The sequence below is a fragment of the Bacillus rossius genome, chromosome 1 (assembly GCF_032445375.1).
Source record: "Bacillus rossius redtenbacheri isolate Brsri chromosome 1, Brsri_v3, whole genome shotgun sequence".
Lineage (NCBI taxonomy): Eukaryota > Metazoa > Arthropoda > Insecta > Phasmatodea > Bacillidae > Bacillus > Bacillus rossius.
The window spans coordinates 278670442-278684178 of record NC_086330.1 but is presented as its reverse complement, the minus strand read 5'-3'; the positions used below and the strand labels follow the sequence as shown (position 1 = coordinate 278684178).

General features: G+C 43.4%; 1 protein-coding gene across 4 annotated transcripts in view; it reads right to left on the bottom strand.

Moving 5' to 3' along the window:
* The window catches only part of LOC134527630 (phosphatidylinositol glycan anchor biosynthesis class U protein), a 38708-nt gene extending 30002 nt beyond the window's left edge, over window positions 1–8706 (bottom strand). The window contains exons 1-2 of one of the 4 annotated variants that reach the window (XM_063360480.1): window positions 8334–8369; window positions 7154–7203 (exon numbers count right to left, since the gene is read on the bottom strand). In XM_063360480.1, coding sequence (XP_063216550.1) covers window positions 7154–7181 — 28 coding nt within the window. In that variant the 5' untranslated portion in view covers window positions 7182–7203; window positions 8334–8369. Of the gene's footprint in view, window positions 1–7153; window positions 7204–8333 lie in introns of all 4 variants that reach the window. The other 3 variants (XM_063360479.1, XM_063360481.1, XM_063360482.1) reach the window with 3 other exon arrangements.
* Between the last annotated feature and the right edge of the window lie 5031 nt (window positions 8707–13737).

The following is a 13737-nucleotide window of genomic DNA, read 5'->3' as shown; positions in this document are numbered from 1 at the left end:
CGCACCTGCCTGAGATCGAGTTGCGTAAAAGAGGCCACACTGCGGCATAAAAGGACTCAGACATGTTTATCGGCGCGTTTTGTGGGAACCCTATGCTTGTTGCGTTTATCTGCGTTCTTTGAGCAGCCGCCGCGTATTTCGACAGGACTAACGACGCGTTTCTGGGCCATTCGACGGCGAAGGCCGCGCGATATCTCGGAGACATTCCCGATTGTTCTGGACGGTAACCCAAGGGCTATTTAAGGAGGTGGGGCCGACCTTCGAGTCAGTCGAAGACTGAGTGAGTTCTCCCGCGGCGGAGATCCGGGCCATAGTGCCGCAGAGTGGCGAAGTCCTTGGACGAAGGTTCCAGGCCAGGGAGTGAGTGAGTTCAGTGGAGTCGGGAGATTTCCCGCGGCGGAGTTTCTGGGCGATAGAGTCGCGGGCGCGGCGGAGTCCCGAACGAAGTTGCGAGCGAGGAGTCAAATGGGATCTCGGTGAAGATGAAGTGAGTCTCGGCGGCGACGGAGTCCCGCGGGGGAGACCCACGAGGGGTGCTGCGGCGAGAGTTGCGCCGGAAGTGCGGCCCAGCGAGGTGTGTGGAACAAGTGACTGGGGAATTGACATTTGAATCAAGTATTTGAGAAACAACATAAGTCACAAACAACAGATTTTACAGAAAGTGAATAAAATGTAATAGTCAATGGCATGTGGCAAAATATGTATATGTGATACTATGGATACATTACAACATTACTTTACTTCTTTTTAATGTAAAAAAGAAAGACGTTGTATTTACAACCCCCCCAAAAACTATATTTAAAAATGCTGGACTTATGTTGTTTCTCAATTTCCTAAATAAACTCAAAATATATTATTCTGAAATGTGCTATATTGCTTTATGGTAGTCATAATACTCCACAAAACATAATATTTATTTGCGTACACAAAGTACCAATAATTATATGAATATAAATACATCCAGTCCCTAATGCACTAATATAGGTGATATGAGAAAGTCTATACGATGTAGTTTTTAGATCTACCTTTGTATATGCGGCCTACACCAACTTTAACATTGAGAGATCGCATTTTAATATAAATAAGTATGCACATGTCCCTCTTCAAAATGCACTATTTGCTGATGATTTGCGGTAAAGTCTACATTGATGTGGTTTATCATAATGCTGGTTTTGCGTTACTTCTGTTACACATGTTGGCCACAAGAGTAGTTAATTCATTATAGAATGACTGGCAATCTTCTGTGTGTGGCAAGTAGTTTTGCAACTTGCGGAGGTCATCTATTTTGTTCTGGTTGATAGGGATGCAACCTGCAGGATACACCATGTTTTTTGGAAGAACAAGGTCCGCAAGTGTGCAATTTAGAACCCTAAAATGGTGCTTGACAAGGGAATCAATGAATGGTCGTTCCACAACAAGTCCAGCATTGTCACTTGCATAACTGAAGTGCATGAACTGACTTGGTTTGAAGCTTGTTTTCTGGTCTCTAGGCACAGATTTTCCATAGGACCCTTTGTGAAGGCACATTCCTCTTAAAATACTTGGGCCACCATTGCTTGGTGTCGAGAATGCTGATGGAATCTGCTATTACAACAGTGAAGGATCTCTTGCAGGATGAAGTTACAATTATCTCAACATACTCCTTGATGGTGTACACTCTGTCGTACGTCTTGATTTTTCTCTTGAGTACTGAGAAATCCCTATTGCAGGACAGGAAAGAGTGCCCTCTTATTGGGAAGTAATGTTCGATATGTCTAAAACGTTTTAGAGAAGTCAAAGCAGACATTCTGATGAATGTATGGTTCTTATTTTGTGCGCTTCACCCATCAGAAAATATGTACAACTCTTTGACTCCCTTCAATGACGTATTCAAGAACTCAAAAACAAATGAACATACCTCATAAGGCTCCTTTGTTCCAATTCCCTCATGGTACACAAAGAAAGTTGCATTGCCATCTTTTAGATTATGTATGCAGAAAACACTGATGGCTAACTGTCTCAGGTAAATCACCTCCTGGACTGGAATGCAAGGCAACTGTAAATTCTGCATGAAATCTATGCAAATGGCTCCCAAATCACCCGTTTTATCAGCTTTGATTATCTCGCTGATTTCCTTTATTTTCGTTGAAAATTTCTTAGCTCGACGCAATTGCACACATTTTACTGCTTCAGCTACTTTCTTTGCTTTTTGGTTTAAAAAGGGGCTTTTAAGTTTTACATCCAACTCCTCACAAGTCGCACATGTATCTACCTGGGGTTGTCCAAACGACAGAGAAAAATACTCTGAAAACTTTCATATAGAAGTGATATTTTGCAACTGGCATCTCAGGGTACTTCTCTTGGAAGAGCGAGTACATGATCTTGACGTCTAGCTTCTCGCTTAAGTAGTGGTATTCTTTGCTACTGTAGTGTGGTATATAAACTGGAAAAGAGGATATATGCTGCTTAATAGCATTTATTACCAACCCTGATTTGGTATTACCTGGGATTAATTTCCCACGCATATCATGTGGACTTTTACCTTCAGAGAGCAACTTACAGAGTCTACGAACACGTTCCTCCGAGATAGCATGTACCTATGTTACAAACAGCTGTTTTACATACTTGATGTTTTCCTGAAATTGTTGATATTTCGTATACATATGTACATCCTCTTGATGGTTTAGAAGAAGCTTCCTTTGAAATGCGACATCTACGTCGCATAACCTTTTTGTGGAAATAATAAATCTATGGCTGTACGGGAATCAAGCAAATTGGTGCTTTGTGGTGTTTGAGCGAGGTATTTGAGAAACAACATAAGTCCTGGACTTATGTTGTTTCTCAAAAACATAGCAACTAGAGAAGGCTATATCTATGCAATGATTGCGTGGACTTACGTGGTTATTTGCTAGCATGTACAACTACCCTCCAACAACCTGTTATTGTTGGTAACTCATTTTCGCCAAAATGTGGACTTATGTTGTTTCTCAAATTCCCGATTCATTTCTTTAAGTGTAATTAATTATTTGCCATCTTAGAAGATTAATTGTAAGTGACATAAGTGGTGGAAATAAATAAAACTGTGTGTGATAAAAATCTTTAATTGGGCTATCCTTTACGAACCCGCTGGAAAATTGTAACAGTATGTATACATTATTAGGTAGTCCGTTAATTACGCACAAACTATGTGGAGATTATTTTAGTGGCACGGAAACCACATATTTGACTTAAATTCGTGCAAAATTTCTTTAGCTCAGATAGTAAAAGGGAGACATGTGAAACAAACCATAAATATTCAGAATATTTAGTACGAAAATTCATACATTTCCATAGTGTAACAAACATACCTTTTAAAAAGATTAAACAAAAATATATATATAAAACAATACAATAATTATTTACTTTCAGGATGTCACATCCCGTTATTTATTTATTACATCTGGTCTGAGAACTTATGGATAAAGTTTTGCCATCATGATTCATTAATTTCAAGAAAAAAATTTCTAACAGCAGAACGTGTTTTTAAGGTAACCATCAATTATGTCCAAAAAATACAGTGTGTGTTATTTTCATTGGAAACAAAAGGTTGGGTATCTCAAAAATCCTGAATACGTCCCCAGTATGTTTCCAAATCAATCTAAAAAGAAGACTGCCTCAATGCACGCTTTTAAGGAGTGTGAAAGAGCCGCTAAAAGGTTAAAAACAGTAAAGATTATGAAATTTCAATGAGTGATTTTATTTCGAAAAAACTAAGTTGCTATACAAACAGGTGTTCATGAAACCATTGGTTGTAATGTTGTTTTTCTAAATGCTTTGGTGGACGATCAATTTACACATTCATTACAAATGATCGTGGATTATTGCCTTTAGAATATGGTGATGAGTTTAAGGCTGTCAATGTTTTACAGGAAAGGGGATCTTTGTTGTAACACCACTATGTCTTCATGATGGAAAATGAACAGTTGAAGAAGTGAAAACTACTTACAGTATTGCCAGTGTTTGAATTCACGTGGACAGGTACATTCAAGAAATTAAAATCTTAAACGCTTTATACAAACTATCAATTGAACTGTTCCTATACCTTGAAAATCTAGTTCATGTGTGTTATCTTTAGTAAATTTTCAGTCTCCTTTTATTCAAAACAGTTTTCAACAATCTAAACATTCTAATGTAATACATGTATTAAATAAACATTTTATCTGATTAGTGAAGATAAGATAGATAAAACGAGACAACAAAGCTTGATGAAAAATATAAATGCAAGTGACATAACAATCTGCGATAAATAACATTTTTTATAATTGTTATGTTAGATAAAATATTGTTACGAACGTTAGCCAGGCCGCGTCACGCGCAGCTGCACGCCGTAACATGAGATGTGCCGTGCGCACCTGGGTCGCCGCTTTATCTCCCTCCAGCCCTCTGCTCCCCCCGTGCGGCACTGTTAGTTTGACATCCGAAACCTGCCAGCTGTTGTGTTGCGCGAGCCACCGACACGTGTTTTCGAGAGATTTCTGCTGTCGGGACGGCTCGGAGCGACGCGACGGGCCCCGGCCGCTCTCGTGAGTTCTGGAATTGCGGCGGGGCCTATATATATGCCCGAGGACGCCGATCGAGAGTAGAGAAAGAGTGGAGTTCAGAGCGAAGTCGGGAGTTTTCCCGCGGCGGAGTTTCCGGGCGCGGCAGAGTTTCGAGCGAAGTTCCGAGCGAGGCGTCGAGTGGGATCCCGGCGAAGGGGAAGTACGACAGCGGCGGCGGAGTGCGGCGACGGAGTCCTGCAACGGAGGACCACGAGAGGTGCTGCGGCGAGAGTTGCGGCCCAGCGAGGCGTGTGGATTGTGAGAAACGAGTGACTGGAGGAAGCAACATTTTTTTAAGTACATTTTATTAATTGGAATATTTAGATTATTAGCTGGTAATGTAAATAGTGGCAATAAATAAAACTGTGTGTGATAAAAATCTTTAATTGGGCTATCCCCTATGAACCCGCAGTAAATCGTAACAATATTTCTATTATTCAATGAATTTCTCAACATAGGTTAAGTCCTTTTATAATGAGCATACATGTGGTTGTCTACTGTAAAAATACAAATCACATGTACCTATTCCTGATTAATACATTATTATCGGATATTGGGTAGAAGACATACATAGTATTAATATTTAATTGAACATTTTTTTCCTTTGTATAGAAATAAATACTACAATTAATACTTACTAGGTACCGCTTCTATTATGCACATATTCCTGCATAAAATGATACAATTTAACTACTAATAATATTTCAGCCCTGCCTCGAGTTACTACAATACCAACTGGGCTTCTATAAAGCCATGAACTATCAGATCACAACATACAACTACATTATATAGCCTATTATTTTGTTGATAATTGACAGTGGCTTCTAATTAAAACTTTTTTTTCCATATTTCACATTTCATGCAGCGACACCAACTAGAATTAAATGATTATCTGCCAAAAAGTATTTGCAAACAAGTGAAAATTTTCTCTGTTCACTGAGGTGCGGATTCCTGACACTTTGCCTGGTCGTATGTTGTTACAGAAATCTAAGTGCCTTTGCATTGTTAACATTATATATTTTCGGTTTGCAATGTTTGACGAAAAGTAATGAAATATCAGCAATGGACTATAATTATAAAATAGAAGCGGGTACAGGATATTATATATCTGTCTTAGGAAATGTCACTTTACCTTAAAATACTTTTCTTTTACAGTCCTAGTCAAACATGGTTTTAAAACCCATGTCATGGGATGTTAGTTTTCAAAATAATATGTTCGTTGTTAATTTAATAAAGACTCCATCAACGCATTTTAAATAATTTCCAAGTCCTACTGGGCAAGGACAGTTCATATTTATAAGTTTTCTTCTACCATCAATTCACAAAAACAAAATAATAAACAATTAATTTAAGAGATAGTGATGTATAAATGCAGGGAGATAAATTACTTATTTAAAGCGTTACTTGGTAAGGTGGAAGAGTAAAATACATTTGACAAATCCCTTCTCCTTTTAATACAGAAATTTTGCCACTCTTTAATTTCCTTGATATTATTCACATCTTTTTGCTCATCTTTTTCTTTTTCAATAAATTATTCTAAATAATGATAATATATTTAATCAATAGGAAACTGTATGTAATTTGAATATCACAGATAATTTTGGAAAGAATCTGTCAATGTACTCTGTGACCCTGAGATCAGTGGGTCGCAACAGTACTGCAAGATGTTCGAAAATGAAACACTACGCAGCATCACCAGTACAATTTTCAGGCCTTGCACGGTGCCTATAGCAGTTTCAAGAATAGGCTTTTAGCTCTCTACTGGAATGAATGTATAGGACCATTCCTCTAGACAAATCATTCCGATAGTGTCAAGAATAAGGTCCCTGTATCCACCCCTGATGTCTGCAACTGATATAATTGAAACCACATAGGAAAATTATAATTATTGTAACAGAAGCCAATTTTCAAATACTTTTTGGAAAATTATGATTAGGTACTGTAACGCGAGTTGATTTTCAAATAACTTACATGGTAAAATTTACCTTTTATTTTTAAACATTAACACTTATGGTGTGGGACGGCGGTAAATATGTAGTGTACGGATTAGCGCCAAAAAAATCGTACAAATCTGAAATAACTTTCATGATGTGCTCTTTTACGTCCTCTTTTCATAACTGCCTGCGGAGATAAGAAATTCCAATTACTTTTGGAGACATCACTGTTCTTATTTTGCAATACAAGACCTATGTAATCATTCGACCGGTGAAATTTTATATTTTGCCGTGTTTGCGTAAATGCCTAAATAACAGAAATTTTCCATTAGGTAAGGTTAGTTACATTATAAATACTTCAAATTAAACGGAAATTAAAAATAATATCAATTTATTTTACTTGTTCTATAGTTTTAAGTATTTATAATGTAACTTAACTGAACTAACAAAACGGGACAAAGGTAGATTAGGTCAGGTCAGCTACATTATAATACTTTGAAACTGAACGGACATTAAAAATAATAAAATTATTTTTAATGATATTTTAGTTTTAAAGTATTTATAATGTAGCTGACCTAACCTAACAAACCGGAACAAAGATTAACAGTAGGAATGAACGTAATTTTTAAAGCATAAAAATTTGAAACGTTAAAAACTCACCTAAGTTGGAGGCGGCCCATTGGTTCATTTGAATATTGGCCTATCACGAACTATCACGTGACAACATTATCCAATAAAAAAAACAATTGGTACTCGTAAACAAAAACAATGATGGAAGTCGTGTGAATGTGCAGGTATAGTGATTAAAATTTAAAAATTCGATATCTCCAAAAGTAATTGGAATTTCTTATCTCCGCAGGCTGTAATGAAAAGTGGACGTAACAGAGCATATAATGAAAGTTATTTCAGATTTATAATTTTTCTTTTACGATAATTAAAATTTAAAAATTCGATATCTCCAAAAGTAATCAGAATTTCTTATCTCTGCAGGCGGTTATGAAAAGAGGACGTAAAAGAGCATATAATGAAAGTTATTTCAGATTTGTACGATTTTTTTTTGGCGCTAATCCGTACACTACATATTTATCCTTCAGTTTCAACACCCATTCATTTCATCAATGCTACAATCTTATAACACTACCCTTCAAGGACTCATGACTTTAATGACACAGAGATCTTAAGCTCTAGTTCTTTCATTCAGTAGGGTCACTCTCAGAGACAACACTGGAGGGGGGGCAGAGGGGAAAGGAAAGTGTATTTTGTATTCAACTTACGATGATTATTCATTGTATTATCACAAGTTTTTATGTGCAGGATCTTTCTACGTACTACTAAATTAAAACAGCAAGCATCATGTACCACAAGATCAAAATGTACAGGATCAAGTCATTAGGATCAAGGGATAAATATGGATATGATTCGAAACTTTTACCCTCTATTTACCCTCAAAACAGCATTTCAAAATAACTGGATTATGAAAAATTACAGTTTATAGGTTATGTTGGTAACAAGTGCAGTGATGCAGACGCCACCATTGTTTTTTAACAGCATAATCGAGACTGTTTTCCACGAGAGATTGCCCTGATGGTTGTCACCGTCCTACTGTTTATTGATACTAGCTGCAACTTGATCCTGTTTTCTAAAATACATGGATGTTTAATGTCAGTACGTTACACCTGGGGTCAAGACTGTTTTCCAATTTAATTAGTTTTCAGGATCTCTTTCAGAATTACCAGCTCTACTAACCTAACCTAACTTAACCTTACTTTAGTTATATTTCAACTTATTCCCAAAATTCATTAATCAAAACATATATCCAACAATACGTTTATATGGTCACCTTTCTTCCAAGAATTTAACGGGGTCGAAACTTCCACTCTGTCAGCTATTGTTTCTCTGTAGTCAGAATTTATCAACCAATACCTAATCACAGCAGCGACGGCATATTCCAAATAAAGAAGAATTGCCATAGAATTTCTTGTGATCCGTTAACTAAACTTCAAAACACACCAATCACGCCGATAATTTCTGAAAAAACGTTCTGTAAGTTAAAATTTAATATCATAATAAAGCAATAACTTGACTAAAAATACAAAACCCGCCCAACATTAACAGTGTTATAAGTTTTTGTTTACAACCTGATATGTGTTGCCAACATTTCATAAAGAAAGGTTGAGGACAGTAGCCATACTGTTGTAAAATATTTTCGCCATTTTTCATTAATATGCTCTATGGTCACCTCGCCATGTTAACTCGCTACCTTTGCTGCTAATGCCACAGAAGCGGGAGCATTTTCAAGAATTTAACCTTTTTCATGGGGTGTCGATGGGGGTCATATAATAACAAATAATATAAAGAGTTTTATGAAAAATTGATACAATAACTTTTGAGATAGAATAGTCACTATGTATGTTCAAGAGCAAATGTAGATTTAATTTCGCGCTGGAAAAAAAGGGGGATAGGGTGATAGGGACCTCTTTGTCTGCTGTTTGCTTTCAAATTCTTTGTTGGAGGAAATGATATATGTTTTAGGGTTTCTTATAAAGAACAGGCAGTGATATCCTACTTCCCCCCTTCTTTTGTAAAGTCACTGGGTATGTTAGGTAGTAAATAAATAGTTCCTTTGTAAATAATCTAAATACCTCGTTTAGGGTAAAATTTCAATCTGGATTGAACCTGGAGTGGAGTGAACATGGAGTGAATGTGTAACGAACATAGACTGACGAAATGTGTTTATGTTAAATATCACAATCCAGATTTAAATGTAAACAAGATCGAAGTTGGAGTCAACATGGACTGAAAATAAACTTGCCTTCAATCCTTTCCATTTAATTATGATCTGTTCTGTTGTTCTGTTGAACCCCACACTGTCAATTTCTGCCTTTGCACTTACTCAAATATATCACCTTTCCTATAATTTTTTTCCGTCCAGCAATCTTAAAATATTTTTTTTCAATCATTACGTCCAACAATAACTCTACTTCCATTTATGTCCACACATTCCTCTGCTCTTTTTTTGCCATTTTTACAAATTATGCCTGAAATGCAACGAGACCAATAACAAACAATGCAATATGGCGGCGGCTTGCTCGTGCGTGTTTTCTTTTCACTCCAGTCCGTGTTTAAAGTAAAATCTCAATCCGGATTCTTCAGTCCAGTCAACAAGTGGAGTGGATTATCTCACTTCACTCCAACTTCAGTCCACAACAAAGTGTTTTAAGTAAAATTTCAATCTAGATTCCTCACTCCACTCCAGGTTCAATCCGGATGGAAATTTTACCCTAAACAAGGTATTTAAGATGCATTAAATTTTGTTATTTTAAACACTGAGTGTTTGATGGCTAGTAGTAAACTATTTGGGAGAGTCAATTCTCAGTAACACTGCTATAATTGCTAGAACTCTATTTCCTATCACTATTATCACTATGCCAAAAACCTTGTCTACTGCTGTCTGATTTCTCAGTCATCTTCAGCAGCCACGAGATATAAATAAATGCTCGTCAGTGATCTTAACTAACTACAGAAAAGAGTATATGTCATCGAAGATTTAAACAATTGACGCCAGCCGATAGTGCGCCTCTTAGTCGCACAGGCCGCGATGCCTCTCCGACGCCTCTCAAAGCCGTGTGCCACGAACACGCCCGCGCGTGCAACATGGTGCAACGAGTGTGAGTGCACAGAACGACCCGCAGCTAGCACCACTACCGGCCACCTCGGCGGAAGCACTCCGCCGGGTGTCGCAATGTGCTTCCGCCGGACTATAATAGCATCAAGGGCACATGTTTTCTCTCACAGACATAAACTATGTAATGTATATTTCATCAAATGTTTTTATTTGTTAATTCCATTGTTCAACGTGCGAATAGGTCCTGGACTGACGGGGATGACCAGCGCCACCCGTCAGCGGCCCGCACCAGGTCGCCGGCGAGCTACAACAGCCACCGGGTGCCCCCGGCGACCCCGACAGCACCTGCGGTGCCTCCTTATGCACCGGCGTACCCCGTCAGGACTGACGGGGATGACCAGCGCTACCCGTCAGCGGCCCGCACCAGGTCGTCGGCTAGCTACAACAGCCACCGGGTGCCCCCGGCGACCCCGACAGCACCTGCGGTGCCTCCTTATGCACCGGCGTACCCCGTCAGGACTGACGGGGATGACCAGCGCCACCTGTCAGCGGCCCGCACCAGGTCGCCGGCGAGCTACAACAGCCACCGGGTGCCCCCGTCGACCCCGACAGCACCTGCGGTGCCTCCTTATGCACCGGCGTACCCCGTCAGGACGGACGGGGATGACCAGCGCTACCCGTCAGTGGCCCGCACCAGGTCGCCGGCGAGCTACAACAGCCTCCGGGTGCCCCCGGCGACCCCGACAGCACCTGCGGTGCCTCCTTATGCACCGGCGTACCACGTCAGGACGGACGGGGATGACCAGCGCCACCCGTCAGCGGCCCGCACCAGGTCGCCGGCGAGCTACACCAGCTACCGGGTGCCCCCGGCGACCACGGCAGCACCTGCGGTGCCTCCTAATGCACCGGCGTACCCTGTCACGACGGACGGGGATGACCAGCGCCACCCGTCAGCGGCCCGCACCAGGTCGTCGGCTAGCTACACCAGCCACCACGTGCCTCTGACGACGTCGTCAGCGCCCTTGGAGCAGTCGGGTGAGTCGCCCCACCTGGGACAGTTGGGACCTGAGGCTGGGTACCTACTTAGGATACCGGTGGCCATGAATGGGCAATCTGTGCATGCATTAGTGGACACGGCTGCCAGTCATTCCTACGTGTCAGCTCAACTCATACCCGAGGGGGACCTGATCCCGGAGCGTGAGAATGTACAATTAGCCACCGAGGGGGCGAAGGCACTTACGGTCGGCCGCACCCAAATCACCCTTGCCATTAGAGATCACACCAGTCAAACCACCGCCCTCGTGATGGATGGGCTCAGGGACCAGTTGATTTTAGGGTTGCCATGGTTAGCCCAGGAGGATGCTACAGTAGAAGTGCGGGCGGGGAGGGTGCACGTCGGCAAGCAGGAGAGGCGTACCGTATACGGCCTGGGTCGGCGGCTACCACCTCGGCGAGAGAACCCCATCACCCTAGATGAATTGCAAAATGGTGTACCACCCGAGCAGATAGACCTAATTAACCGGGTATTGGCACAACAACCGCAAGTGTTCGCTGCTACTGATATGCTACGACGCACCACGGTCGCTGAGCACGCCATTCCGACCAGGCCACATGAACCCCGGTTCGTCAAACCGTTCGGGTTCGGGCCCAAGGAGAACGATGTCATCCAGACGCAGATCGCTGAGATGTTGCGCGATGGCGTCATTGAGCCAAGTGAGTCCCGTTACAATTGTTTGATTGTGATGGCCAGTAAGAAGGATGGCTCAATGCGCTTTTGTGTCAACTTCAAGCCAATTAACGCAGTCACCATACCTGCCCCCCCTCCCCTCATCAACATCACGGATGCCTTGGCGAGGCTGGGCGACGCATGCATCTTTACCTCGCTAGACCTAAAATCAGGATATTGGCAGGTGCCGGTACGCCCGGAGGACCGGCACAAAACAGCTTTCACCGCGCCTGATGGGAGGCGTTTCCAGTTCTGCGCCATGCCGTTCGGGCTGATGGACGCCCCTGCGACTTTCCAGGCCATGATGGTCCGCGTCTTGGATGGCTACGCCGGCGAGTTTGCTGCAGCGTACCTAGACGACGTGATCATCTGGTCGCGGTCGTGGGAGGACCACGCACGCCACCTAGGCCTGGTCCTTGAGCGGCTGGCCAGACATGGACTCACATGCGCCCCCCACAAATGCCACGTGGGTGCGCGAGAGATTGAGTACCTGGGGCACCTCGTGGATGCCGAAGGCTGTCGGCCGCTGCCCAAACACCTGAACCTCATTGAATCCAAACCTGCACCCAGCACCCGTAAGCAGCTACAAAAACTCCTAGGTCTCTTGAACTGGCTAAGATCCTTTGTACCCCACTTTGCCAGCATAGTTGCCCCTATGACCGACCTATTGTCACCGAAGACCCGGTTTCGGTGGACAGAGGAGGCAGATCATGCACTGGCCACCGTCAAGCACGAGTTCCGGGAGTGCCACCGACTCGCCCGCTTGAGGCCCGACTCCCCGCTATACTTGCAGACAGATGCAAGCCAAGAGGGGATGGGGGCCGTCCTATACCAGGTAGGGGAAAACGAGGAACGCCGGATAGTGGAGTACGCGAGCGCCAAGTTCGGCCAGCCCGAGCGGCGGTACCATGTGAACGAACAGGAGTGCATGGCCGTCGTTTGGGCGATGCGGCGGTACCGACACCACCTGGAGGGCCGGCGTTTCACGTTGAGGACAGACAGTCAGTGTCTAAGCTGGCTGGATTCCGCCCAAGGCCGCAAGTCGAAGTTCACGCGGTGGGCACTCATGCTCCAGAGCTTCGACTTCGCGGTCGAGCATGTGAAGGGGCAGGACAACCAGCTCGCTGACGAGCTGTCACGTCACCCCGACCCTAGGTCCACTTTCCAGGACGACCACAGCTGGGAGGGGCTACTACCCCCACCAGGTACCCTACCTGTCGCCACCGGGGAGGAGGCACCAGCGGTGTTGTGCGCCATGACCACGCCCCCGGACATTGCCCCAATCCAGGTGTTCGAGACCCTCACTGCCCTAGTGGCGGCCGTGCAGCATGCCCAGCAGACGGACGAGGCCACTCAGACCGAAGTGCAGGCGGGTGAGGGAACAGTCCACCCCTACCAACGGGTAGTAGACGGAGTGCTACAGACACGGGTGCCTGGCGACATGGAGGCATGGCGTCTCTACGTACCCGGGTGCGCACGAGCTGGCGTACTACATTTTCACCACGACCATGACTTGGCTGGCCACCCCGGGGCAGACCAGACGCAGACGGACATCCGCAAAACATTTCATTGGCCAGGCATCACCCGTGACGTTAGGGGTTATGTGCGACAGTGTCAGCGCTGCCAACAGCGGAAGGCGCGGCGGATGGACGGAGTGGAGCAACAGCGCCCCCGTCGACCCCGTGACCCGTTCCACACACTGGCACTCGACATCATGGGGCCATATCCCCGGACCACTCGGGGCAAAAGATTTTTAGTGGTCATCACGGACATCTTCACAAGGTGGGTTGAGGCCTTCCCAGTGTCCAATGTGCGAGCTGGGACCATAGCAGCTCTACTGGACCAGGAAATTTTCCCGCGCTACGGCTTCGCGAGGGTTCTACTGACAGACAA